The sequence below is a fragment of the Anomaloglossus baeobatrachus genome, chromosome 1 (assembly GCF_048569485.1).
Source record: "Anomaloglossus baeobatrachus isolate aAnoBae1 chromosome 1, aAnoBae1.hap1, whole genome shotgun sequence".
Lineage (NCBI taxonomy): Eukaryota > Metazoa > Chordata > Amphibia > Anura > Aromobatidae > Anomaloglossus > Anomaloglossus baeobatrachus.
In genome coordinates, this window is record NC_134353.1 from 904,654,402 (window position 1) to 904,680,573 (window position 26,172).

Below are 26,172 nucleotides of genomic sequence, written 5' to 3' on the forward strand. Positions count from 1 at the left end.
CCGCCTGGTCTTTACGTGTTTGTTGAGCAGTTTTAGGTCCAGGACAGGACGGAAAGACCCGTCCTTCTTTGGAACCACAAACAGGTTGGAGTAAAAACCGTGACCCTGTTGCTGAAGAGGAACCGGGACCACCACTCCTTCTGCCTTCAGAGTGCCCACCGCCTGCAGAAGAGCATCGGCTCGCTCGGGAGGCGGAGATGTTCTGAAAAATCGAGTCGGAGGACGAGAGCTGAACTCGATCTTGTAACCGTGAGACAGAATGTCTCTCACCCAACGGTCTTTTACCTGTGGCAGCCAGGTGTCGCAAAAGCGGGAGAGCCTGCCACCGACCGAGGATGCGGTGTGAGGAGGCCGAAAGTCATGAGGAAGCCGCCTTGGTAGCGGCACCTCCGGCGGTCTTTTTAGGACGTGACTTAGACCGCCATGAATCGGAGTTCCTCTGATCCTTCTGAGGCCTTTTGGACGAGGAGAATTGGGACCTGCCCGCGCCCCGAAAGGACCGAAACCTCGACTGTCCCCTCCTCTGTTGGGGTATGTTTGGTTTGGCCTGGGGTAAGGATGTATCCTTTCCCTTGGATTGTTTGATGATTTCATCCAATCGCTCACCAAACAAGCGGTCGCCAGAAAATGGCAAACTGGTTAAGCACTTTTTGGAAGCAGAATCTGCCTTCCATTCCCGTAGCCACAAGGCCCTGCGTATTGCCACCGAATTGGCGGATGCAACCGCCGTACGGCTCGCAGAGTCCAGGACAGCATTAATAGCGTAGGACGCAAATGCCGACGTCTGAGAGGTTAGGGACGCCACTTGCGGCGCAGACGTACGTGTGACTGCGTCAATTTGCGCTTGACCCGCTGAGATAGCTTGGAGTGCCCATACGGCTGCGAATGCTGGAGCAAAAGACGCGCCGATAGCTTCATAGATGGATTTCAACCAGAGCTCCATCTGTCTGTCAGTGGCATCTTTGAGTGAAGCCCCATCTTCCACTGCAACTATGGATCTAGCCGCCAGTCTGGAGATTGGAGGATCCACCTTGGGACACTGAGCCCAGCCCTTGACCACGTCAGGGGGGAAGGGATAACGTGTATCCTTAAGGCGCTTGGAAAAACGCTTATCTGGACAAGCTCGGTGTTTCTGGACTGCCTCCCTGAAGTCAGAGTGGTCCAGAAACATACTCGTTGTACGCTTGGGAAACCTGAAACGGAATTTCTCCTGCTGAGAAGCTGACTCCTCCACTGGAGGAGCTGAGGGAGAAATATCCAACATTTGATTGATGGACGCGATAAGATCATTCACTATGGCGTCCCCATCAGGAGTATCCAGGTTGAGAGCGGCCTCAGGATCAGAATCCTGATCAGCTACCTCCGCTTCATCATACAGAGAGTCCTCCCGCTGAGACCCTGAACAATGTGATGATGTCGAGGGAATTTCCCAGCGAGCTCGCTTAGGCGGTCTGGGGCTGCGGTCCGTGTCAGAGACCTCACCCTGGGATCTATGAGACACCCCGGGAGCACATTGTTGTTCAAACTGAGGGGGACCAGGGTGCAATGATTCAACAGTGCCCATGGTCTGAGATACCGGTCTGGACTGCAAGGCTTCTAGTATCTTAGCCATAGTCTCAGAAAGTCTATCAGTAAAAACTGCAAACTCCGTCCCCGTCACCTGGACAGTGTTAGCAGGTGGTTCCCCCTGGGCCACCCTTAGCAGAGGCTCCGGCTGAGAAAGTGCCACAGGGGCCGAGCATTGCACACAATGAGGGTCGGTGGAACCTGCCGGTAGTATAGCCGTACATGCGGCGCAGGCAGCATAGTAAGCCTGTGCTTTGGCACCCTTGCTTTTTGCGGACGACATGCTGTTGTCTCCTCTGAGCAAACCAGGAGGGTATATAGCCAAAAATCAACCGTGCACCATACAGTGTAAAGTATAGCCTATAAGCATATAAATCTATATGTACACTTCTGCACTAGTGGGGCCAGCACCTCAGGTGCTGCTTACCGCCCGCTCAAAGCGGTTGTGTGATCACCAGAATCCCTGCCTGGGTCTCCCAGAGCTTGTCTCCCCTCTCCAGCGTCAGAAGAGCTGACAGGAATGGCTGCCGGCGTCCTGAGGAGAGGAGGGGGCCGTGGGCGTGCCCTAGAAAGTGCGGGAATCTGGTGCCCCACTGTGCACAGTGAGGGGGGTGGAGTATGCAAAGCATGTTCCAGCCCTCAGCGCTGACGTCCTGTGCAGCGTCCCGCCCTTCCCCTGACTGGCAGGCCTGGGGGCGGGAAAAAAGTGAGACTAGGCCGCAAAAGCCGGGGACTAAAGTTATAAGCGCGGCCGGCGTATAAGCGCGGTCGGCGCGGTAGTCCCCGGCGTACTAACACTCCCAGCCGCGCTGCAGTGTGAAATGGCAGCGCGCGGTCAGCGCGGTAGTCCCCAGTAAACTAACACACCCAGCCACGCTGCAGTGTGTGATGGCACAAGCGCGGTCAGCGCTGTGGTCCCCGGCGCACTAACACACCCAGCAATGCTGCAGTGTTTCTGTGCGCGGTCCCCACGGGGACACAGAGTACCTCAAAGTAGCAGGGCCTTGTCCCTGACGATACTCGGCTCCTTGTCCAGCAGAGTCCCCAGGGGCTGTGGATGGAGCACGGTCTCAGTGCCTGGAGACCGATTAGGATCCCACTTCACCCAGAGCCCCTAAAGGGATGGGGAAGGAAAACAGCATGTGGGCTCCAGCCTCCGTACCCGCAATGGATGCCTCAACCTTAACAACACCGCCGACAAGAGTGGGGTGAGAAGGGAGCATGCTGGGGCCCTGTTATGGGCCCTTTTTTCTTCCATCCGACATAGTCAGCAGCTGCTGCTGACTAAGATGTGGAGCTATGAATGGATGTCTGCCTCCTTCGCACAAAGCATGAAAACTGAGGAACCCGTGATGCACGGGGGGTGTATAGGCAGAAGGGGAGGGGCTTTACACTTTTAAGTGTAATACTTTGTGTGGCCTCCGGAGGCAGAAGCTATACACCCAATTGTCTGGGTCTCCCAATGGAGCGACAAAGAAAACAATAAAATATATTATATATGGTACCAATAAAAAAAATGTCACTTTGTCCTGCAAAGAATGCGGCCCCCCAAATTATTTTTTTTCCTCTGTGCGGCCCATACACCCAGCCAAGTTTGAGACCCCTGACGTAGACATTGATAATCAGCCATGCTTGAATCATTATTGCTGGAATTTCAACATCTTTTCCCCAAAATCTCTCCATATGCTTTAGCGTTTCTTCAGAGATATATGGGTACACAGTGGCAAACTGCAGTTTGGCTCTGAACCTGTCACGTGTGACAGACGGTCATGTAGTTTCTGGCCATAGAAGGTCACAACATCTGGCTGCACACAATGCTCCCTGACTTTCCATTGTTCCTGTATTCATTGGTATAGGTAGCTTTCCTTCTGGATTCATCTCTCCCCCTTTTGGACCCAGCAGGAGCTCGACTTCCACCCAGCTGTTGATTATCAGTATTGCCTAGGTGTTTAAATACCCCCTTCCTTCCTTGGACTGGTGCTGGTGATATTTTCAGTTCCTTCAAACCGAGGTTTCAAGCAGGTGGCTTGTACTCCTCTGTGGTATCGTTGCTGAAAGCTCTGATGAACTTCTACCGGAGCCATCTAATGATAAGTAGTTCATGCTTTTCCCCCTTGTGTCTTGTGTGAAGCGCTCATCCCATCCGTTCCCTATTTAGGGCCCAGCACTAGGGATACCTAGGGTCAGGTATCCAACTCGGCGCACAGGTGCGGAACCTATCTAGGGTGGTGATGGACCCCAGGGACCTGCAGTAGGTTCGGTCAGGTGGGTGGGGGGGAGTCACCATCTTCCCTCTCCCTAGACACAGGGTTTCCCTTCCCTTTCGCCGTGTGCTTGGTACTTCTCCGTGCCTAGCGTGACATTACCACAATGTAAATAAAAGTATACGCCACGGAATACATTTTTGTTTTTGCTGTGGTCTGCTGAATAAAAAAAAGTGTGTGTTCGGCTGACCATTATCTAATGTGTACGGCCAGACAGGGCAAGGTTTATCAACAGTGCCGTGTGATGTACGTAGTTAGGAGCCATAGGAAATGGTAGACCTCATGGCTGGCGTATGCATACAACAATAAACTATGTTGAAAAATGGTTCATTTTACAATGACATTCTTTAATCAAGACCAGGGTGATGTGACCCCGGTTATTGATCTTACCTCTTGGCTTTGAGGACATGGAGGACGGCGGTCAGGAAGAGCTCATCATAAATGGCTTGCAGCTTCCCCAGGGAGTAGAGCTCCGAGCTTTGCTCTCGGCCACGGTTACTGCTCAGGTACAGAGCCCAGTGATCGCTGATATAACACAGGGTCATCCTGCAACATAAAATCATAGGTTCACTGTTATAGGTGTACTTCCACCATGCACTTTTAGGACAAATCCAAGGTGTATGCCATACATGTATAATGGAGGGGGATGTCACTGATGGCGCCCTGTCATGTGGTGGCCTTTGGTCAGTAGAGAGGAGGTAGGAGCGCCCATACAAATGAATGGAGAAAGTCTCATGTGGGTTTTTTAGCTTGGAAATTGCATAACTCAATGGGGATCCGATGTCTGGAGCCCTCATCAATCCCCAGAAAGAAGGAGGCACAGCTCTGGTGTATAGAGGTGACCCCCTTCTACATTTTCCCTACAGAGCGGTGCCCCTTGTAGGGCCGGCTTCAGGTTTTCATGGGCCCTTGGCAAAAAAAGTCCCAGTGGGCCCCTTTAAAACATACCAAGATTCATGATTATAATGAAGGGAATTTTGTTTACTTACCGTAAATTCCTTTTCTTCTAGCTCCTATTGGGAGACCCAGACAATTGGGTGTATAGCTTCTGCCTCCGGAGGCCACACAAAGTATTACACTTTAAAAAGTGTAACCCCTCCCCTCTGCCTATACACCCTCCCGTGCATCACGGGCTCCTCAGTTTTGGTGCAAAAGTAGGAAGGAGGAAACTTATAAATTGGTCTAAGGTAAATTCAATCCGAAGGATGTTCGGAGAACTGCAAACCATGAACCAAAAGAACAATTCAACATGAACAACATGTGTACACAAAAGAACAACAGCCCGAAGGGAACAGGGGCGGGTGCTGGGTCTCCCAATAGGAGCTAGAAGAAAAGGAATTTACGGTAAGTAAACAAAATTCCCTTCTTCTTTGTCGCTCCATTGGGAGACCCAGACAATTGGGACGTCCAAAAGCAGTCCCTGGGTGGGCAAAAGAATACCTCGATAAAAAGAGCCGAAAAACGACCCCCTCTTAAAAGGTGGGCAACCGCCGCCTGAAGGACTCGCCTACCTAGACTGGCATCTGCCGAAGCATAGGTATGCACCTGATAGTGTTTCGTGAAAGTGTGCAGACTAGACCAGGTAGCTGCCTGACACACCTGCTGAGCCGTAGCCCGGTGCCGCAATGCCCAGGACGCACCCATGGCTCTGGTAGAATGGGCTTTCAACCCTGAAGGAAGTGGAAGCCCAGAAGAACGGTAGGCTTCAAGAATCGGTTCCTTGATCCAACGAGCCAAGGTTGACTTGGAAGCCTGCGAACCCTTACTCTGGCCAGCGACAAGGACAAAGAGCGCATCTGAACGGCGCAGGGGCGCCGTGCGAGACACGTAGAGCCGGAGTGCTCTCACTAAATCTAACGAGTGCAAATCCTTTTCTTTTTTTTTTAAATCAGATCTTTTTTTATTAAATCATTAGGGATCAATACAGAGAGTATTTCACTTTTCATATAACTGATAACAATAAACAGATAAACACATATGATTTATAAATCAGGTTCTTTCTCTGCATATATGTAAATATAATAATAGAGTTCTCAAATCATAATTATATTATATAACTTGAGCCTACAAACCTCGTGGCTCTACAAATAAACAAAACTTAAATTATGCAATAATGCCTCAGACTAACAGGAACACCTCCTCCATCAGCCGTGTCGCTCCACATCATATTGCTATACTCTCCTGCTCCTCCCTCTCCGTGCAGTCATCAATGAAACCATTCCAGTCCTCTCTCACCTCTTCATTCAAAGTCCATTTCGCCACAGAAAAAACTAGTTTTAATTCCCTTCCTCACACATGCCATCACTGCAGGCACAACAGTAACCGGTCCAGCATTGCATCCCGAACCAGTGCACTAGAGGGTAGGCCCGGCAACTCCATCCATGGCCGCCAAATGTTGTAAAACTTTTTCAATGTTTTTCTTTTTAAAATAAACTCCCCTTTCCAATCTTATGACGTTATTTAATTTGTTTTTGAGCTCTGGTAATGTTGGTGGTAGAGGGTCTAACCAGTGATATGCAAGTAGCTTTCTTGCTTGGTACAAGATACGTGCTATTCCCAGGGCTGTTGGAGAATCCGGATCCACTTCTCCTTCCCATAGGCTCAACAGGCACAGGCGGGGCGACGGTTGTATTGTGATATGATATATTTGACCTATAAGTCCCAGGGTTTGGTTCCAGAAATCACCAATGTGTCCACACTCCCACATAACATGCATCAAATGGGCATCATCCTGTCCACACCTAACACACTGTGTGTTTGGTCTGAGTCCCATCTTAAATAGTATTAAGGAATAACGTTTGGAACTCCATTCTATGTCTGAACTGGGTGCAAAAAACCTAAAAAACATCACTATGGGGAGATAAGGTATGCACACCAGTGACTATGGAAGGGGAATACATGGAATAGCAGAAACTGCTGTGTGAATACTGACATGAAAAATTCAATAGCTATTTGTAAGAATGAAATGTGAAAAATGGAACCTGCATTACTGCCATGAATATATGAATAAAGAGAAATTTAGCTACTGAATTGATCAATGCAGAAGAGCCCCAACACTACGCCAAAGTATTTCTCTACGTTGGGGTCCCTAGCTTGTGTGTGTCCTCTCATGCAGTTAAAAAACTTACCGTGTATGGGACGCTGAGACCCAGGCTATATATGCGTATAATGTGGATTGGCAATAGGTGTGTATGGGGAGGGTTCACAAACGAAAAACTACTAACATTAAGGAATAACGTTTGGAACTCCATTCTATGTCTGAACTGGGTGCAAAAAACCTAAAAAACATCACTATGGGGAGATAAGGTATGCACACCAGTGACTATGGAAGGGGAATACAAGGAATAGCAGAAACTGCTGTGTGAATACTGACATGAAAAATTCAATAGCTATTTGTAAGAATGAAATGTGAAAAATGGAACCTGCATTACTGCCATGAATATATGAATAAAGAGAAATTTAGCTACTGAATTGATCAATGCAGAAGAGCCCCAACACTACGCCAAAGTATTTCTCTACGTTGGGGTCCCTAGCTTGTGTGTGTCCTCTCATGCAGTTAAAAAACTTACCGTGTATGGGACGCTGAGACCCAGGCTATATATGCGTATAATGTGGATTGGCAATAGGTGTGTATGGGGAGGGTTCACAAACGAAAAACTACTAACATTAAGGAATAACGTTTGGAACTCCATTCTATGTCTGAACTGGGTGCAAAAAACCTAAAAAACATCACTATATACATGGAATACATGGAATAGCAGAAACTGCTGTGTGAATACTGACATGAAAAATTCAATAGCTATTTCTCCTTATTCATATATTCATGGCAGTAATGCAGGTTCCATTTTTCACATTTCATTCTTACAAATAGCTATTGAATTTTTCATGTCAGTATTCACACAGCAGTTTCTGCTATTCCATGTATTCCCCTTCCATAGTCACTGGTGTGCATACCTTATCTCCCCATAGTGATGTTTTTTAGGTTTTTTGCACCCAGTTCAGACATAGAATGGAGTTCCAAACGTTATTCCTTAATGTTAGTAGTTTTTCGTTTGTGAACCCTCCCCATACACACCTATTGCCAATCCACATTATACGCATATATAGCCTGGGTCTCAGCGTCCCATACACGGTAAGTTTTTTAACTGCATGAGAGGACACACACAAGCTAGGGACCCCAACGTAGAGAAATACTTTGGCGTAGTGTTGGGGCTCTTCTGCATTGATCAATTCAGTAGCTAAATTTCTCTTTATTCATATATTCATGGCAGTAATGCAGGTTCCATTTTTCACATTTCATTCTTACAAATAGCTATTGAATTTTTCATGTCAGTATTCACACAGCAGTTTCTGCTATTCCATGTATTCCCCTTCCATAGTCACTGGTGTGCATACCTTATCTCCCCATAGTGATGTTTTTTAGGTTTTTTGCACCCAGTTCAGACATAGAATGGAGTTCCAAACGTTATTCCTTAATGTTAGTAGTTTTTCGTTTGTGAACCCTCCCCATACACACCTATTGCCAATCCACATTATACGCATATATAGCCTGGGTCTCAGCGTCCCATACACGGTAAGTTTTTTAACTGCATGAGAGGACACACACAAGCTAGGGACCCCAACGTAGAGAAATACTTTGGCGTAGTGTTGGGGCTCTTCTGCATTGATCAATTCAGTAGCTAAATTTCTCTTTATTCATATATTCATGGCAGTAATGCAGGTTCCATTTTTCACATTTCATTCTTACAAATAGCTATTGAATTTTTCATGTCAGTATTCACACAGCAGTTTCTGCTATTCCATGTATTCCCCTTCCATAGTCACTGGTGTGCATACCTTATCTCCCCATAGCCATCTTAAATAGTAGACTGGGAGTTTTATATACCCTGTGGATGAGATATATTTGAGACAGCTTTTGGCACTCCGATACCGCCAGTTTAGGAACTTGTTCCAATATATCAGACCACTGGCCTTCCGTCAGGGGACCGACGTCTCGTTCCCATTTGCTTTTAACAAGCAATGGATGTGTTTCCAGATGGGCAGGTAGTAATTTTTTATATAGTTCCGAAATAAGACCCTTAGAGGACTCAGATGTAAGCAGCCTATGTAATGTTTGATTATGTGTCACTGTGACCGGGTTTGTCCTCCCCTGTCTTTCCAGTGCGTGTCTCAGCTTCAAATACTGATAAAAGAAGACATGCGGAAGGTGAAACTCCGTTCTCAGTTATTCAAAGCTTTTAAGAGTATTATTTTGTAGTACTTGTGACACTAAATGGATCCCTTTATCCTCCCATCCTCTGAACCCTACTAATTTTTTAATTTCTGGCAAGTCGGGGTTCTGCCACAGTGGCCAGAGCTCTGTAGGTCCGCTTATCCCCAAAAGAGACTTACCCCTGTCCCACACCCGGAATATCATAGCCAGTGTGGGATATCGTGCCCCATTTATCTGTCTTTGTCCCACATCCAACCGGCAACCTGGGTACTTCCATACTGATCCCTCTCTCACTATATCACCACTGGTATCATACCCTCCTTCTTTGCCCCAACCCCTCAGATGTTGCATCTGGGAGGCTATATAGTATATATATGGGTTTGGTACCGCCAGTCCTCCCTCCTCCTTTCCCCGCTGTAGCACTTCCAGTCGAATCCTAGCTTGCTTTTTCTTCCAAATAAGTTCCCGGAATATTGTATTAATTTTTACAAAAAATTCCCTACATATCCACACTGGAGAATTATGTATAAGGTATAGTAATTGTGGCATCATTACCATTTTAATTAAATTGGATCTGCCGACATTTGATAGCGGCAAACGGCACCAGGTATGCACTTTTGCTCTGAATCGCTGTAACAGGGGTTCCAGATTTAGGGCCTGGAAATCCTTCGGGATTGGGCTGACAATTACTCCCAGATATTTAAACTCCCGGACCACAGGAACTGGAATCTGTAAGTCCGAAAAGTCCCCCGGAAGGGGGTCCAACGGCATTAAAGCCGACTTGGACCAGTTGATTAGTAGACCAGACCTCTGTCCAAATTCCCGAATGATATTCATTGCCGGCAAAATCGAGGAACGTACCCTGTCTAAATATAAGAGTAGATCGTCTGCGTATAATGATATCTTTTTTTCCACGGCTCCACACCGAAATCCCTCTACCTCCCTGGATTTCCGTATTGCCACTGCCAACGGCTCCACTGCAGTTGCGAATAGCAAGGGTGAAAGCGGGCACCCCTGTCTAGTACCTCTTCCAAGAGGAAAAGACTCGGAGACCCTGCCATTAACCCTAACCTTTGCCACCGGTGAGTCATATAGCAGTTTTACCCAATTTATGAATCTATGTCCAAAGCCCATTTTCCGAAGTACAGCCCACATATATTCCCATTCAAGGCTATCGAACGCCTTAGCGGCGTCTAATGACAAAATTGCCCTTTCCCCCGGTACCTCAGAACTATGTTGAATTCCCAAATATAATTTCCTGAGATTCATAGATGTGGCTCTGCATGGAATGAAGCCCGTCTGATCACTCTGCACTATAGATGAGATGACTCGGGACATCCTATTGGCGAGCACCTTGGCCAGCAATTTAATGTCTGTTTGTAGGAGAGAGATTGGGCGATACGAATCCGGGATCTCTGGATCTTTTCCAGGTTTTAATATTAAGACTATTAAGGCTTCCCTCATAGAGGGCGGGAGGACCCTCTGCCTTTCGCAAATCCTTTTCACATTGGTGAACTGGATGAGGGCAAAATGCATCGGCTCGCTCGGGGGGCGGAGATGTTCTGAAGAAACGAGTCGGGGGACGAGAGCTGAACTCTATCCTGTAACCGTGAGACAGAATGTCTCTCACCCATCGGTCTTGAACATGTGGCCACCAGGCGTCGCAAAAGCGGGAGAGCCTGCCACCGACCGAGGATGCGGTTCGGGGATGCCGAGAGTCATGAGGAGGCCGCCTTGGAAGCAGTGCCTCCTGCGGCCTTTTGGGGGCGTGACTTAGCCCGCCACGCATAGGAGTTCCTCTGGCCTTTCTCCGGCCTGCTGGACGAAGAGGATTGGGGCTTGGCGGAGGGACGAAAGGACCGAAACCTCGATTGTATTTTTCGTTGCTGAGGTCTCTTTGGGTTGGACTGGGGTAAGGAGGAGTCCTTTACCTTGGATTCCTTAATAATCTCATCCAAACGTTCACCGAACAAGCGGTCGCCAGCAAACGGCAAACCGGTTAAGAACCTCTTGGAAGCCGAGTCTGCCTTCCATTCACGCAGCCACATGGCCCTGCGGACTGCCACAGAGTTAGCGGATGCCACCACTGTACGGCTAGCAGAGTCTAAAACTGCGTTCATGGCGTAGGAAGAAAAAGCTGACGCCTGAGAAGTCAAAGACGCAACCTGCGGAGCAGAATTACGTGTAACCGCATTAATCTCAGCCAGACAAGCTGAGATAGCTTGTAGTGCCCACACGGCTGCAAAGGCCGGGGCAAAAGACGCGCCCGTGGCTTCATAGATGGATTTCACCAGGAGCTCTATCTGCCTGTCAGTGGCATCCTTAGCGATGATCCATCTGCAACCGATACCACAGATCTAGCCGCCAATCTAGAGACTGGGGGATCCACCTTGGGACATTGAGCCCAACCCTTAACAACGTCAGAAGGGAAGGGGTAACGTGTGTCAGTAAGGCGCTTAGTAAAGCGCTTGTCCGGAACCGCTCTGGGCTTCTGGACAGCATCTCTGAAGTTAGGCTACTTTCACACATCAGTTTTTTGCCATCAGGTTCAATCCGGAAAAAAACGGGTAAAACGGATCCAGTACCGCATCCGTTTTTCTTTTTCGCTCCTAATTGGGAGACCCAGACAATTGGGTGTATAGCTATTGCCTCCGGAGGCCACACAAAGTATTACACTTAAAAGTGTAAGGCCCCTCCCCTTCTGGCTATACACCCCCAGTGGGATCACTGGCTCACCAGTTTTGTGCTTTGTGCGAAGGAGGCAACACATCCACGCATAGCTCCACTGTTTAGTCAGCAGCAGCTGCTGACTATGTCGGATGGAAGAAAAGAGGGCCCATACAGGGCTCCCAGCATGCTCCCTTCTCACCCCACTTCATGTCGGAGGTGTTTGTTAAGGTTGAGGTACCCATTGCGGGTACGGAGGCTGGAGCCCACATGCTGCTTCCTTCCCCATCCCTTTTTACAGGGCTCTGGGTGAAGTGGGATTCTATCGGTCTCCAGGCACTGAGACCGTGCTCCATCCACAGCCCCTGGTATCTGCTGGACATGGAGCGGAGTATCTTCAGGGACATGGCCCTGCTACATGGAGGTACTCTGTGTCCCTGTGGGGACCGCGCAGACACACGGCAGCACTGCTGGGTGTGTTAGTGCGCCAGGGACAGCGGCGCTGTCCGCACTAGTGCCATCGCACACCACAGCGTTGCTGGGTGTGTTAGTGTATTGGGTGACTACTGCGCTAACCGCCGCTGCCATTTTTATTTAAGGCGCCGCTGGGATTTGTAGTGCGCCGGGGACTTCCGCGCCGGCCAGCACTGATATGCCGGCCGCGCTTATTAACTCGAGTCCCCGGCTTCTGGGCCTAGTCTCCCTTCGTTACCGCCCACAGGCCTGACAGTCAGGGTAGGGGCGTGACGCTGCATAGCACAGCAGCGCTGAGAGCTGGAGTATGTTTTTGCATACTCCACCCCTCTCACTGTGTGCACTGTGAAACCGGATTCCCGCACTTTCTCAGGCACGCCCACGGCTTCCTTCTCTACAAGGACGCCGGCAGCCATTAGTGTCAGTTTCTGTACGATACAGAGACAAGTGTGGAAGACCCTGGCATTCTGATAGTCACACAATCGCTGCAACAGGCGTTAAGCAGCACCTGTGGTGCTAACCCCACTAGTGCAGAAGTGCACTTATAGATATGCTTGTACTATATACATTGCACTGTTTGGTCGCACGTTGTATATACCCTCCTGGATTGTGCGGAGGAGTTATCAGCATATTCTCTGTGTAAAACAAAGGTGCAGAACCACATGTTTTTCTATGCAGCCGGTACAGCATGTACGGCTATACGGCCGGCAGGTTACATAGACCCCCATTATATCCAACTCAGCCGGAGTCTCTGCTAATGGCCAGAGGATGAGGACGGTGTCTGCAGTATTTACTGACAGATTTTCTGAGACTATGGCTATGATACTAGAAGCCTAGCAGTCCGGACATGTCTCTCACAACATGGGCACTGTTGAATCATGATCCATGGCCCCCCTCAGTGTGAACAACTAACAGCTCCGGGAATGTCACACGCATCCCAGAGTCACGGCTCTGCACAGACGTCAGTCCCAGACAGCCTAAGCGGGCTCACTATGAGCGGCCCTCGGTTTCATCAGGGTCCTAGCAGAAGGACTCTCTGTGTAATGAGGCGGAAGTAGCGGCTCAGGATTCTGATCCTGAGACCGCTCTCAATCTGGATACACCTAATGGTGACGCCATAGTGAATAATCTTATAGCGTCCATCAATAGAATGTTGGTTATTTCTCACCCAGCTCCTCCAGTGGAGGAGTCAGCTTCACGTATTTTTCTGGACCACTCTGCCTTCAGAGAGGCAGTCCAGGAACACCACACTTATCCAGATATGCGCTTCTCCAAACGGCTTAGGATACACGTTATCCCTGCCCCCTGACGTGGTCAAGGACTGGACCCAGTGTCCCAAGCGGCATCCTCCAATCTCCAGGCTTGTAGCTAGATCCATAGTTGCAGTGGGAGATGGAGCTGCACTTAAAGATGCCACTGACAGACAGATGGATCTCTGGTCTAAATCCATCTATGAGACTGTCGGCGCACCGTTGGCTCCAGCATTCTCACCCTTGGGGCACTCCAAGCTATTTCAGCTTGTCTTACACAGATTGACACGGTTACACGTACATCTGTGCCGCAGGTGGCATCCTTAACCTCTCAAATGTCTGCATTTGTTTCTTACGCGATTCAGGTTGCCCTAGACTCTGCGAACCGTACGGCAGTAGCCTCCGCTGCTCCGTGTTTTTAAGCAGAGCCTGGTCTGCTCGTTAAGTGAATGGAAGGCAGATTCTGCTTCCAAAAAAGGTTGCTTAACCAGTTGCCTTTTTCTGCTGACCGACTGTTTGGTGAGCGTTTGGATGTAACCATTAAACAGTCCAGGGGTAAGGATTCATCCTTTCCTCAGCCCGGACACAACAAACCCCAACAGAGCAGGAGGCAGTCGTGGTTTCGGTCTTTTCGAGGCTCGGGCAGGTCCCATTTTTCCTCGTCCAATGTGGACTCAAAAGGATCAGAGGAGCTCAGATTCTTGGCGGGCTCAGTCACGCCCAAAAAAGAGACAGTCTGAAAACCCGCTTCCAAGGCGGCTTCCTCATGACTTGCGGCCTCCTCTCTCCGCATCCTCGGTCGGTAGCAGGCTCACCCGCCTTGGCGATATTTAGCTGCCATAGGTCAATGGCCGTTGGGTGTGAGACATTCTGTCTCACGGGTACAGGATAGAGCTCACTTCTCGTCCTCCAACTCGATTCTTCAGAACTTCTCCACCTCCCGGCCGAGCCGCTGCTCTTCTGCAAACAGGGTGCACTCTATAGGCAGAAAGAGTGATGACCCCCGTTCCTCTTCAGGAACAAGGTCACGGTTTTTACCCCAAATTATTTGCGGTGCCTATAAGAACGGGCCGTTCCGTCCCGTTCTGGATCTAAAACTGCTCAGCAAGCTCGTGGACACCAGGCGGTTCCGGATGGAATCCCTCCGCCATGTCATCGCCTCAATGTCCCAAGGAGATTTCCTAGCATCATTAGGCGTCAAGGATGCTTATCCACACGTGCCGATTGATCCAGAGCACTAGCGTTTCTACGCTTCGTTATAGGAGACGAACACCTTCTGTTCGTAGCTCTACCTTCCGGCTAGCGACAGTCCCACTGGTCTTCGCCAAGGTCAGGGCAGCAGTAGTCACAGTCCTGCACTCTCAGGGTCACTCTGTGATCCCATATTTAGACGATCTACTTGTCAAGGCACTCTCTTAGGAAACATGCCGACACTGCCCGAACGTTGCGCTGGAGACTCTCTAGAGTTTTGGGTGGATCATCAACTTTTTGAAGTCAGATCCGACCCCGACCCTATCGCTAACATATCTAGGCATGGAGTTTCGTACTCTCTCAGCGATAGTGAAGCTTCCGCTAGACAAACAGCATTCACTACGGGCTGCAATCTCTTCTTTAAGAACCAGTCGCACACATTGAGACGCCTCATGCACTTCCTACGTAAGATGGTAGCAATGGAGGCAGTTCTTTTCGCGCAGTTTCATCTGCGTCCACTACAATGTGACATTCTCCGCCAATGGGACGGGGAGTCGACCTCCCTCAACAGAGTCGTCTTTCTTTCTCAGGCGGCCAAAGAATCTCTACGGTGGTGGCTTCTTCCCACCTCATGGTCAAAAAGAAGGTCCTTCCTATCCCCATCCTGGGCGATAGTTACGACAGACGCGAGTCTATCAGGGTGGGGAGCAGTTTTTCTCCACCACAGCGCTCAGGGTACGTGGACTCAGCAAGAGTCCACCCTTCAGATCAATGTTCTTGAACACAGAGCAGTGTATCTTGCCCTACAAACCTTCCAACAGCAGCTGGACAGCAAGCAAATCCGACTTCAGTCGGACAACTCCACAGCGGTGGCATACATCAACCACCAAGGAAGAACGCGCAACCGGCAAGCCTTCCAGGAAGTCCGGCAGGTTCTGATGTGGGTGGAAGACACGGCATCCACCATATCCACAGTTCACATCCCAGGCGTGGAAAACTAGGAAGCTGACTTCCTAAGTCGCCGGGGTGTGGCCGAAAGGGTATGGTCTCTTCACCCGGACGGGTTTCAGGAGATCTGGCGCCGCTGACAGAGGCCGGACGTCGATCTAATGGCGTCACGGCACAACAACAATGTGCCAGCTTCATAGCACGGTTTCACAATCATCGAGCTCTGGCGGCAGACGCCTTAGTTCAGCATTGGTCGCAGTTCCAGCTACCTTATGTGCCACCTCTGGCATTGTTGCCCAGAGTGCTGCGCTAGATCAGGACCGACTGCGGCCGCGCCATCCTCGTCGCTACAGATTGGCCGAGGATGTTGTGGTTCCCGGTTCTGTGGTGCCTCACGGTAGGCTAACCGGGGGCACTACCAGACCAATCAGACTGGCTGCCTCAAGGGCCATTCTTCCATTTGAATTCTACGGCCCTCAACCTGATGGTGTGGCATTGAGTCCTGGAACCTAGTGTCGTCAGGATTACCTCAGGACGTGGTTGCCATCATGAGACAGGCTAGCATACCAACGTCCGCCAAGATTGACCACAGGACGTGGAAGATATTCTTATCTCGGTGCTCGGCGCAGGGTGTTTCTCCCTGGCCGGTTGCATCGTCTATGTTTCCTTCCTTCCTGCAATCTAGGTTGGAAAAAGGGTTGTCGCTCAGTTCCCTTTAGGGACAAGTCTCAGCGCTATCTGTATTTTTTCAGAAACGACTTCCTCAGGTACGCACGTTCCTACGGGGAGTTTGTCGTCTCAGCACTCCGTACAAGCGGCCGTTAGAGCCCTGGGATCTGAACAAGGTTCTAATTGCTCTCCAGATGCCGCCTTTCGAGCCTTTGAAAGAGGTCTCCCTTCCCGCTTTTCTCGGGAAGTGGCCTTCTAGTAACGGTCTCGTCTCTTAGGAGAGTTTCCGAGCTAGCAACGCTCTCATACAAATCTCCCTTCCTGGTCCTTCACCAGGACAGGGTAGTTCTGCGTCCGATTCCGGAATTTCTCCCTAAGGTGGTATCCCACTTTCATATCAATCAGGATATCACCTCACCTTCTTTGTGTCCTCGTCCAGTCCATCAATTTCAGAAGGATTTGCATCTGTTGGTTCTGGTGAGAGCACTCAGGTTCTACTTCCCGCATGGCGCTCCTGCGCCACCCGGATGCACTCTTTGTCCTTGTCGCTGGTCGGCGTAAACAGTCGCAAGCTTCTGAATCCACCCTGGCTCGGGGGATCGAGGAACCAATTCTTGAAACCTACAGTTCTACTGGGCTTCTGGTTCTCTCAAGGCTGAAGGCCCATTCTACCAGAGCCGTGGGTGCATCCTGGGCATTACGGCACCAGGCTACGGCTCAGCAGGTGTGTCAGGCACCTACCTGATTGAGTCTGCATACTTTTACCAAGCATTTTCAGGTGCATACCTACGCTTCGGCAGACGCCAGCCTAGGTAGATAAGTCCTTCAGGCGGCGATTGCCCACCTGTAGGAAAGGGCTGTTTGACGGCCCTATCACGAGGTATTCTTTTACCCACCCAGGGACTGCTTTTGGACGTCCCAATTGTCTGGGTCTCCCAATTAGGAGCGAAAAAGAAGAAGGGAATTTTGTTTACTTACCATAAATTCCTTTTCTTCTAGCTCCAATTGGGAGACCCAGCACCCGCCCTGTTTTCTCGGGGTTTTTCTGTTTTTTCGGGTACACATGTTGTTCATGTGGTATGGTTCAGTTCTCCGATGTTTCCTCGGATTGAATTGGTCTTTAAACCAGTTATTGGCTTTCCTCCTTCTTGCTTTGGCACTAAAACTGGTGAGCCAGTGATCCCACTGGGGGTGTATAGCCAGAAGGGGAGGGGCCTTACACTTTTAAGTGTAATACTTTGTGTGGCCTCCGGAGGCAATAGCTATACACCCAATTGTCTGGGTCTCCCAATTGGAGCTAGAAGAAAAGGAATTTACGGTAAGTAAACAAAATTCCCTTCTTTCCCCATAGACTTGCATTGTTACCGGATTGTACCGGATGGCTTTGCGGTGCATCCGTTTTTTTCCGGATGCGGCAAAATAAATAAATGCGGCGGCCGGAGGCAACGTAGCTTGCAACGTTTTTTTGTCCGGCAAAAAAAACGCATCGCGCCGGATCCGGCGCGATACGGCGTGTTTTACAATAGAAGCCTATGGACGCCGGATCCGGCGTAATGCGGTAAAAAACGGATGCGGCCGCCGGATCCGTTTTTGTTAACTGCGCATGCACCAATGTAATTAACAAAACGGATCCAGCCAAAAACCGGACGAAAAGGATGCAAAAACGGATGCAAACCGTATCCACCGGATCCGTTTTTTAACGGATCCGGCATAACGGATCCGTTAAAAAAACGGATCCGGTGGATACGGTTTTCACTTTTTTTTCAGGATCCGTTGGATCAGGAAAAAAAAGGACTGTGCCTGAATACAGAAAACTGATGTGTGAAAGTAGCCTTAGAGTGATCGAAAAACGCACTCCGTGTACGTTTAGGGAACCGAAACTGGTGTTTCTCCTGCTGAGAAGTCGACTCCTCTACAGGTGGCGGCGGGGGAGAGATATCTAACACCTGGTTGATGGACGAGATAAGATCATTTACTATGGCGTCCCCTTCAGGTGTATCAAGATTGAGGGCAACGTCAGTGTCAGAGCCCTGAGCAGCGACGTCCGCCTCGTCCTCCAGAGAGTCCTCACGCTGGGAACACGAGCAGCGTGAAGAAGTTGGGGAAGATTCCCAGCGGGCCCGCTTAGCCGGTCTGGGACTGTGGTCCGGGCCGGAGTCCTCCACGTGAGACCTAGGGCCCCCCTGGGAACGTGCTGCGGCGCGGGCAGAGAGGGGCCTGGAGGTGAAGATCCAACAGGGCCCGGGGCCTGTGTAGGGACCGGTCTGGACTGCAAAGCTTCAAGCAGCTTGGCAGACCATTTGTCCATAGACTGAGCCATGGATTGTGAGAGTGACTCAGAGAGTTTTTCAGCAAAAACTGCAAACTCTGTCCCTGCCGCCTGGACAGGGGTAGCAAGGGGTTCTACCTGAGCCGAGGGGCCCACTAGTGACCGAGGCTCCGGTTGCGGAAGCAAAACAGGGGTTGAGCATTGCTCACAGTGAGGGTAGGTGGAACCCGCAGGTAACTTAGCCGCACAAGAAGTACAGGTCGCAAAATAAACCTGTGCCTTGGCACCCTTGCTCCTTGTGGACGACATGCTGTTGTCTCCTAGGAGAGTGATCACTGAGGGTATATGGGAAGGGTATACAGCCCGACCAAACAGAAGTATATAAATATATATAGTATCTATTCCGGCACCCTAAGGGGACCAGCACCGGGTGACCGGTGTGGCTTACCGACCGCTAAAAAGCGGAGTGTGTGTCCTCCAGATTCCCTGCCTTAGGTCTCCCAGCGTTGCAGAGCTCTTTCCAGGAAATCCTCCACAGGCAGAATGCCAAAGAAATGGCTGCCGGAGCTCTCAGGGGAGGAGAAGAGCCGTGGGCGGCGCTAGAAAAGTGCGGGAATCTGGAGTCCCCACAGTGATCAGTGAGGGGAGGAGGAAACATACAGGATGCTCCGGCCCTCACAGCCGACGTCAGGTCGGCAGTCCCGCCCTTATCCCTGATAGACAGGCCCGGGGGCGGGAGTTTTGCTACTAGGCCGCAATTGAAGCCGGGGACTAAATTTAATACCGCGGCCGACAAACAGGCGCGGTCGGCGCGGAAGTCAGCCGGCCGTCACAAATAAGCAGCTTCTGCAGCGTCCGGGATGAAGGCGCTCCATGCACATCCCCCATGGGGATACAGAGTACCTTAGTGATGCAGGGCCCGGTCCCTGAGGATAAATAAACTCCTGTCCGACAGATTCCCACAGGGGCTGCGGAGGGAGCACGGTCCCAGTGACTGGATGACCGCTCAGGATCCCACTTCTCCCAGAGCCGCTAAGGGATGGTGAAGGAGACGGCATGAGGCTCCTGCCTTTGTACCTACAATGGGTACCTCAACCTTAACAGCACCGCCGACAGTAGTGGGGTGAGAAGGGAACATGCCGGGGGCCCCGTGGGGGCCCACTTTTCTTCCAACCGATAAAACTAAATGAGATGATGAGTGGATGTGTGCCTCCTTCCACACAAAGCATAAAACTGAGGAGCCCGTGATGCACGGGAGGGTGTATAGGCAGAGGGGAGGGTTACACTTTTTAAAGTGTAATACTTTGTGTGGCCTCCGGATGCAAAAGCTATACACCCAATTGTCTGGGTCTCCCAATGGAGCGACAAAGAAATAGAGGTTGCGGGCTTTGTATGTATGTATGTGTGTGTGATATGTACATATAACTAATACAATTCCCGTAAATCTAATCCCCCCCTCGTGCGCTGTCTCTCCCCCTTGTGCGCTCTATCTGTTCTCCCTCTGTGCAGACTCTCCCCAATGCTCTCTCTTCTCATCCTTTGCAGTCTCTCCCCGTGCTCTCTCTTCTTCCTCATGCGGTCTCTCCACCGTGCTCTCTCTGCTCCACCCGTGCGGTCTCTTCCCCTGTGCTCTCTCTTCTCCCCCTGTCCGAGCTCTTCCCTCTGCTATCTCTTCTCCCCCTGTGCGGTCTCTTCCCCTGTGCTCTTTCTGCTCCACCTGTGCCATCTCTCCCCCGTGCTCTCTCTGCTCCACCTGTGTGGTCTCTCCTCCGTGCTCTCTCTGCTCCACCTGCGCAGTCTCTCCCCACTACTCTCTCTTCTCCCCCTTTGCAGTCTCTCCCCGTGCTCTCTCTTCTTCCTCGTGCGGTCTCTCCTCCGTGCTCTCTCTTCTCCCCCTGCGCAGTCTCTCCCCACTGCTCTCTCTGCTCCCATGTGCGGTCTCTACCCCTGTGCGCTCTCTTCTTCCCCTGTGCGGTCTCTCCCCAATGCTCTCTGCTCCCCCTGTGCGGTCTCTCCCTCGTGCTCTCTCTGCTCCCCCTGTGCGGTCTCTCCCTCGTGCGCTCTCTGCTCGGTCTTTCCCCCATGCTCTCTCTTCACCCCTGTGCGGTCTGTCCCCCGTGCTTGCTCTTCTCCTCTCTGCGCTGTGTGATGAGTGCAGCAACTTTACTGCTGAGCGGTGTCCCAGCAATGTAGGAGATCAATGTTGATCTCAGTAATCAGGTGACATCACTTGTCTCTGATGTCACTGGTCTCTACTCCCAGCTTATTTCTATTTATAAGCCGGGAACAGTCAGGACGCTGTGCTCATCACATAGTGCAGAGAGACAGTGTACGGGAAAGAAGGGAATTTTGTTACTTACCGTAAATTCCTTTTCTTATAGCTCCAATTGGGAGACCCAGACGATTGGGTGTATAGCTACTGCCTCCGGAGGCCACACAAAGCATTACACTAAAAAGTGTAAGGCCCCTCCCCTTCTGGCTATACACCCCCCGTGGGATCACGGCTGCTCAGTTTTAGTGCTAAAGCAAGAAGGAGGAAAGCCAATAACTGGTTTAAACAAATTCAATCCGAAGTAACATCGGAGAACTGAAACCGTTCAACATGAACAACATGTGTACCCGAAAAAACCAAAAATCCCGAAGGAAACAGGGCGGGTGCTGGGTCTCCCAATTGGAGCTAGAAGAAAAGGAATTTACGGTAAGTAACAAAATTCCCTTCTTCTTCGGCGCTCCATTGGGAGACCCAGACGATTGGGACGTCCAAAAGCAGTCCCTGGGTGGGTAAAGTAATACCTCAAGTTAGAGCTGCAAAACAGCCCTCTCCTACGAGGAGGCAACCGCCGCCTGCAGGACTCTTCTACCTAGGCTGGCGTCCGCCGAAGCGTAGGTATGCACCTGATAATGTTTGGTGAAAGTGTGCAGACTCGACCAGGTAGCTGCCTGGCACACCTGTTGAGCCGTAGCCTGGTGTCGTAGTGCCCAGGACGCACCCACGGCTCTGGTAGAATGGGCCTTCAGCCCTGATGGAACCGGAAGCCCAGCAGAACGGTAGGCTTCAAGAATTGGTTCTTTGATCCATCGAGCCAGAGTGGATTTGGAAGCCTGCGATCCTTTGCGCTTACCAGCGACAAGGACAAAGAGTGCATCCGAGCGGCGCAGGGGCGCCGTGCGGGAAATGTAGATTCTGAGTGCTCTCACGAGATCCAACAAATGCAAATCCTTTTCATACCTATGAACTGGATGAGGACAAAAGGAAGGCAAGGAGATATCCTGATTGAGATGAAAAGAGGATACCACCTTAGGGAGAAACTCCTGAATCGGGCGCAGCACTACCTTGTCCTGGTGAAAAACCAGGAAGGGAGCTTTGGATGACAGCGCTGCCAGCACGGATACCCTCCGAAGAGACGTGACCGCTACCAGAAAGGCCACTTTCTGTGAGAGCCGGGAAAGTGAAACATCTTTCAGAGGCTCGAAGGGCGGCTTCTGGAGAGTAACTAGTACCCTGTTCAGATCCCATGGATCTAACGGCCGTTTGTACGGAGGGACGATGTGACAAACCCCCTGCAGGAACGTGCGTACCTGAGGAAGTCGTGCTAGACGCTTTTGAAAAAAGTAGGATTTTTGTGTACTCACCGTAAAATCTCTTTCTCTGAGTCTTCATTGGGGGACACAGGACCATGGGTTATGCTGCTGTCACTAGGAGGCTGACACTAAGTAAACATAAAAAAGTTAGCTCCTCCCTAGCAGCATACACCCCGAGCCGGAGGCGGGCTCAGATCAGTTGGTGCACAAGCAGTAGGAGGAGTACCAGAATCACCATACATAAACACAAGTTGTAACTAAAACAATGCAGCCGTGCAAACAAGAGGTCTATGAACATAAGACCACTGAAAAAATAGCAGGCAAATGCAATTGAATCAACCAAAAAACCAAGCAGGGTGGGTGCTGTGTCCCCCAATGAAGACTCAGAGAAAGAGATTTTACGGTGAGTACACAAAAATCCTACTTTCTCTATCGTTTCATTGGGGGACACAGGACCATGGGACGTCCAAAAGCAGTCCCTGGGTGGGAATACCGAAAAACCCGCAGAGGCAGACAACAACAACCTCCCTCGGCGGGCTTGCACTATAATTGAATGCTGCCACCCTATTACAGGTGCGCAACTGCTGCCTGCAAGACCTTTCTCCCAAAAATAGCATCTGCCGATGCTTGGGTGTGAACGTGGTAGAACCTAGTAAAGGTGTGCAGGCTAGACCAGGTGGCAGCCTTGCAGACCTGGTCGGCCGACGCCTGATGCCTAATCGCCCAAGAGGCGCCCACTGCGCGGGTAGAGTGCGCCTTTACCCCCCGCGGCGGAGACTTGTCCCGAATCCGGTAGGCCTCTGATATGGCGGAACGGATCCATCTGGCAATTGTGGCCTTGGATGCAGATTCACCCTTCTTGGGACCAGAAGGGAGAACAAACAGACCATCTGACTTACGGAACGGCGCGGTCCTGGAGACATAAATTCTAAGTGCACGCACTAGGTCCAGGGTGTGCAAGGACCTCTCCAAGCTGTGAGAGGGGCCAGGACAGAAGGATGGAAGGATGATTTCCTCGTTAAGATGGAACGGGGAGACCACCTTTGGGAGAAAAGCGGGATCTGGCCGGAGAACCGCTTTGTCCTGGTGAAAAATCAAAAAGGGGGAACGACAAGAGAGAGCTGCCAGCTCTGACGTCCTGCGAATAGAAGTGATGGCAACAAGAAACACCACCTTCCAAGACAGGTGAGACAGGGAAGATTCTCGCAAGGGCTCGAATGGGGAGCCCTGAAGTGACCCTAGGACTAGATTAAGGTCCCACGGTTCTAGAGGCCGACGATACGGCGGTGCCAGGTGGGCTACTCCCTGGATGAAGGTCTTAACCTGTGAACGAGCGGCCAGTGGCTTCTGAAACAGGATTGATAACGCCGATATCTGGCCCTTTAGTGTTGCGAGCGAGAGACCCGCATCTAGGCCTGACTGCAAGAATGCCAACAGGGAAGGAAGGGAGAAGGCGAGAGGAGAAGAAATATTCTGCTCTTCACACCACCTGAAGAAAACTTTCCACGTGCGGTGGTAAATCTTTGATGAAGATGGCTTCCTGGCCCTAATCATTGTCTGAATCACTCTTGAGGAAAAACCAGCCTTAGCTAGAACCCAGGATTCAATGGCCAGGCCGTCAAATTTAGGACCTGTGAGTTCTGATGGAAGAGAGGCCCCTGCTGCAGGAGATCTGGACGGTCTGGAAGGCGCCACGGAGCGTCTGCGAGGAGCTGAGTTAGTTCCGCGAACCATGCTCGCCTGGGCCAGTCCGGAGCCACTAGGATGACCGGTATCCCTTCCGCCTTGATCTTCTTGAGGACCCTCGGAATTAGAGGGAGCGGAGGGAAGATGTACGGGAGACTGAACTGGCTCCATGAGAGGGTGAGGGCGTCGACTCCTAAAGCCAAGCGGTCGCGGCACCGCGCTACAAAGTGCGGAACTTGACGGTTGAACCGGGAGGCCATTAGGTCCACGTCCGGAACTCCCCATCTGTCGCAGATCTGGTTGAAGACTTCCCGGTTGAGGGACCATTCTCCGGAGGCGAGGCCTTCCCTGCTGAGGAAGTCCGCCGCCCAATTGTCCACGCCTGGGATGTGTACCGCTGAGATCAGGGAGTGATGACACTCGGCCCAGTGCAATATCTTCTTGACTTCTCGCATCGCCCCGACACTTCTTGTGCCGCCTTGGTGGTTGATGTACGCCACCGCCGTCGCATTGTCCGACTGGATCCTGACCGGGCAACCCTGTACTAGGTGCCGAAACTGCTGCAAGGCTAGCCGGATGGCTCTTATCTCCAAAATGTTGATCTGGAGACAACTCTCTCTCGGTGACCATCGGCCCTGCGCTGTGTGATGTCGAAACACTGCTCCCCAGCCCTGGAGACTGGCGTCGGTGGTCACTATCTTCCAGTGGAGCGGGAGGAAAGACCTCCCTGATGCGAGGTTGCGCTGATTGAGCCACCAACGGAGGGAGTTGCGGGTCTCCGGCGAAAGATGAAACCTGCGGTCCAGAGAAAAGGGAGATCTGTCCCACTTCTTCAGCAAGGCCAGCTGGAGTGGCCGGAGATGGAACTGTGCAAAGGGTACCGCTTCCATCGCCGCCACCATACGACCGAGGACTCGCATGCCGAACCTGATGGACACTTGGCGCTGACGCCGAAGAGCGCGGAGTCCTCGTTGTAGGGAGGAGATCTTCTCCTGTGTGAGGAAAACTCGCCCTTGGATGGTATCGAATACCATGCCTAAAAAGGTGATCCGACGGGCCGGGATCAGAGAGGACTTCGTCCGATTTATCAGCCACCCTAACCGTGAAAGGGTGTCGATCGTGACCTGAACCCCGAGACGACAGTCCTCGAAAGAAGAGCCCTTTATCAACATATCGTCCAAGTACGGGATGACCATGACACCCCTGGCATGCAGGACGGACATGGCAGCAGCCATGATCTTCGTAAAGACCCTGGGTGCGGATGCGAGGCCGAAGGGAAGAGCTGTGAACTGGAAGTGATCTTCCGCTATCGCAAAACGGAGGAACTGTTGGTGAGAGGTGGCTATCGGGACGTGAAGATAGGCGTCTTGAATATCCAGCGATGCCAGGAATTCGCCTACCTCCATGGACGCGATGACGGACCGGAGTGACTCCATTCGAAACGGCCGAGGTCTCACCGACCTGTTCAGAAGCTTTAGGTCGAGGACGGGACGGACAGAGCCGTCCTTTTTGGGGACCACGAAAAGGTTGGAATAGAACCCCTTGAAACGCTCTGCGGGAGGGACTGGTACCACGACTCCGGTTCGGAGGAGGGAGTCTATGGAGTGAAAGAACGCGCGAGCCCGCGCGGTAGACTCGGGAGGGCGAGATAGGAAAAAACGTCTCGGTGGCTTTGCCTCGAATTCTATTTTGTAGCCTGATGTGATGATCTCTCTGACCCAGGCATCGGCGGTCAGGGGGATCCACACATGCTGAAAACGAGACAGGCGCCCTCCCACAAGTCTGGCGCTGTTGCGCGCCGACCGCGAGTCACTTGGAGGAACGACGGCGGTAACCAGAAGAGGATCTCGTGGACTGGCGGGGGCGTGAACGCCAGGCGGGATTGGTCTTGAATGACGGGGTCTTCCTGTCTCTCGGAGGAGAGCGGCTTTTCCGCGGCTGGGGATTGGAGCTGAAGCTGCGAAAGGACCGGAAACGAGCGGTGGAGCGCCGATTCTGGAAGCGCTTGGGGCGCAATTGGGGGAGAGATGTACTCTTTCCTCCCGTTGCATCGGAGATCAGCTGGTCCAGCCTATCTCCGAAGAGACGCTCCCCTAGGAAGGGCAGGGAAGTTAGTGACTTCTTAGAGGCCGCATCCGCGTTCCAGGAGCGGAGCCAAAGGGCTCGACGGATGGCCACATTGTTGCTGGCGGCCTGGGTCGCGCAACTTGCAGACGCCAGGGCTGCATTGAGCAAGTACTCACCCGCGAGGGAAATCTGCGAGGCGATGGGAACCAGGTCCGGATTGGTAGGAATGGCGCGGAGACCGCCGCGTAGCGTGTCCGCCCAGGACATCAGGGCCTTCGCCACCCAAACCGAGGCGAAGGCCGGAGAGAGGGATGAGCCCGCTGCCTC

At 51.4% G+C, this 26,172-nt stretch overlaps 1 protein-coding gene across 1 annotated transcript in view; it reads right to left on the reverse strand.

Annotated features, from left to right (window-relative positions):
- Window positions 1-26,172, reverse strand: part of EPG5 (ectopic P-granules 5 autophagy tethering factor) — a 272,060-nt gene that overhangs the window by 197,921 nt on the left and 47,967 nt on the right. Inside the window, exon 10 of the mRNA XM_075327440.1 lies at window positions 4,221-4,376. Within this exon, the coding sequence (XP_075183555.1) occupies window positions 4,221-4,376 (156 nt within the window). The remainder of the gene's footprint in view (window positions 1-4,220; window positions 4,377-26,172) is intronic.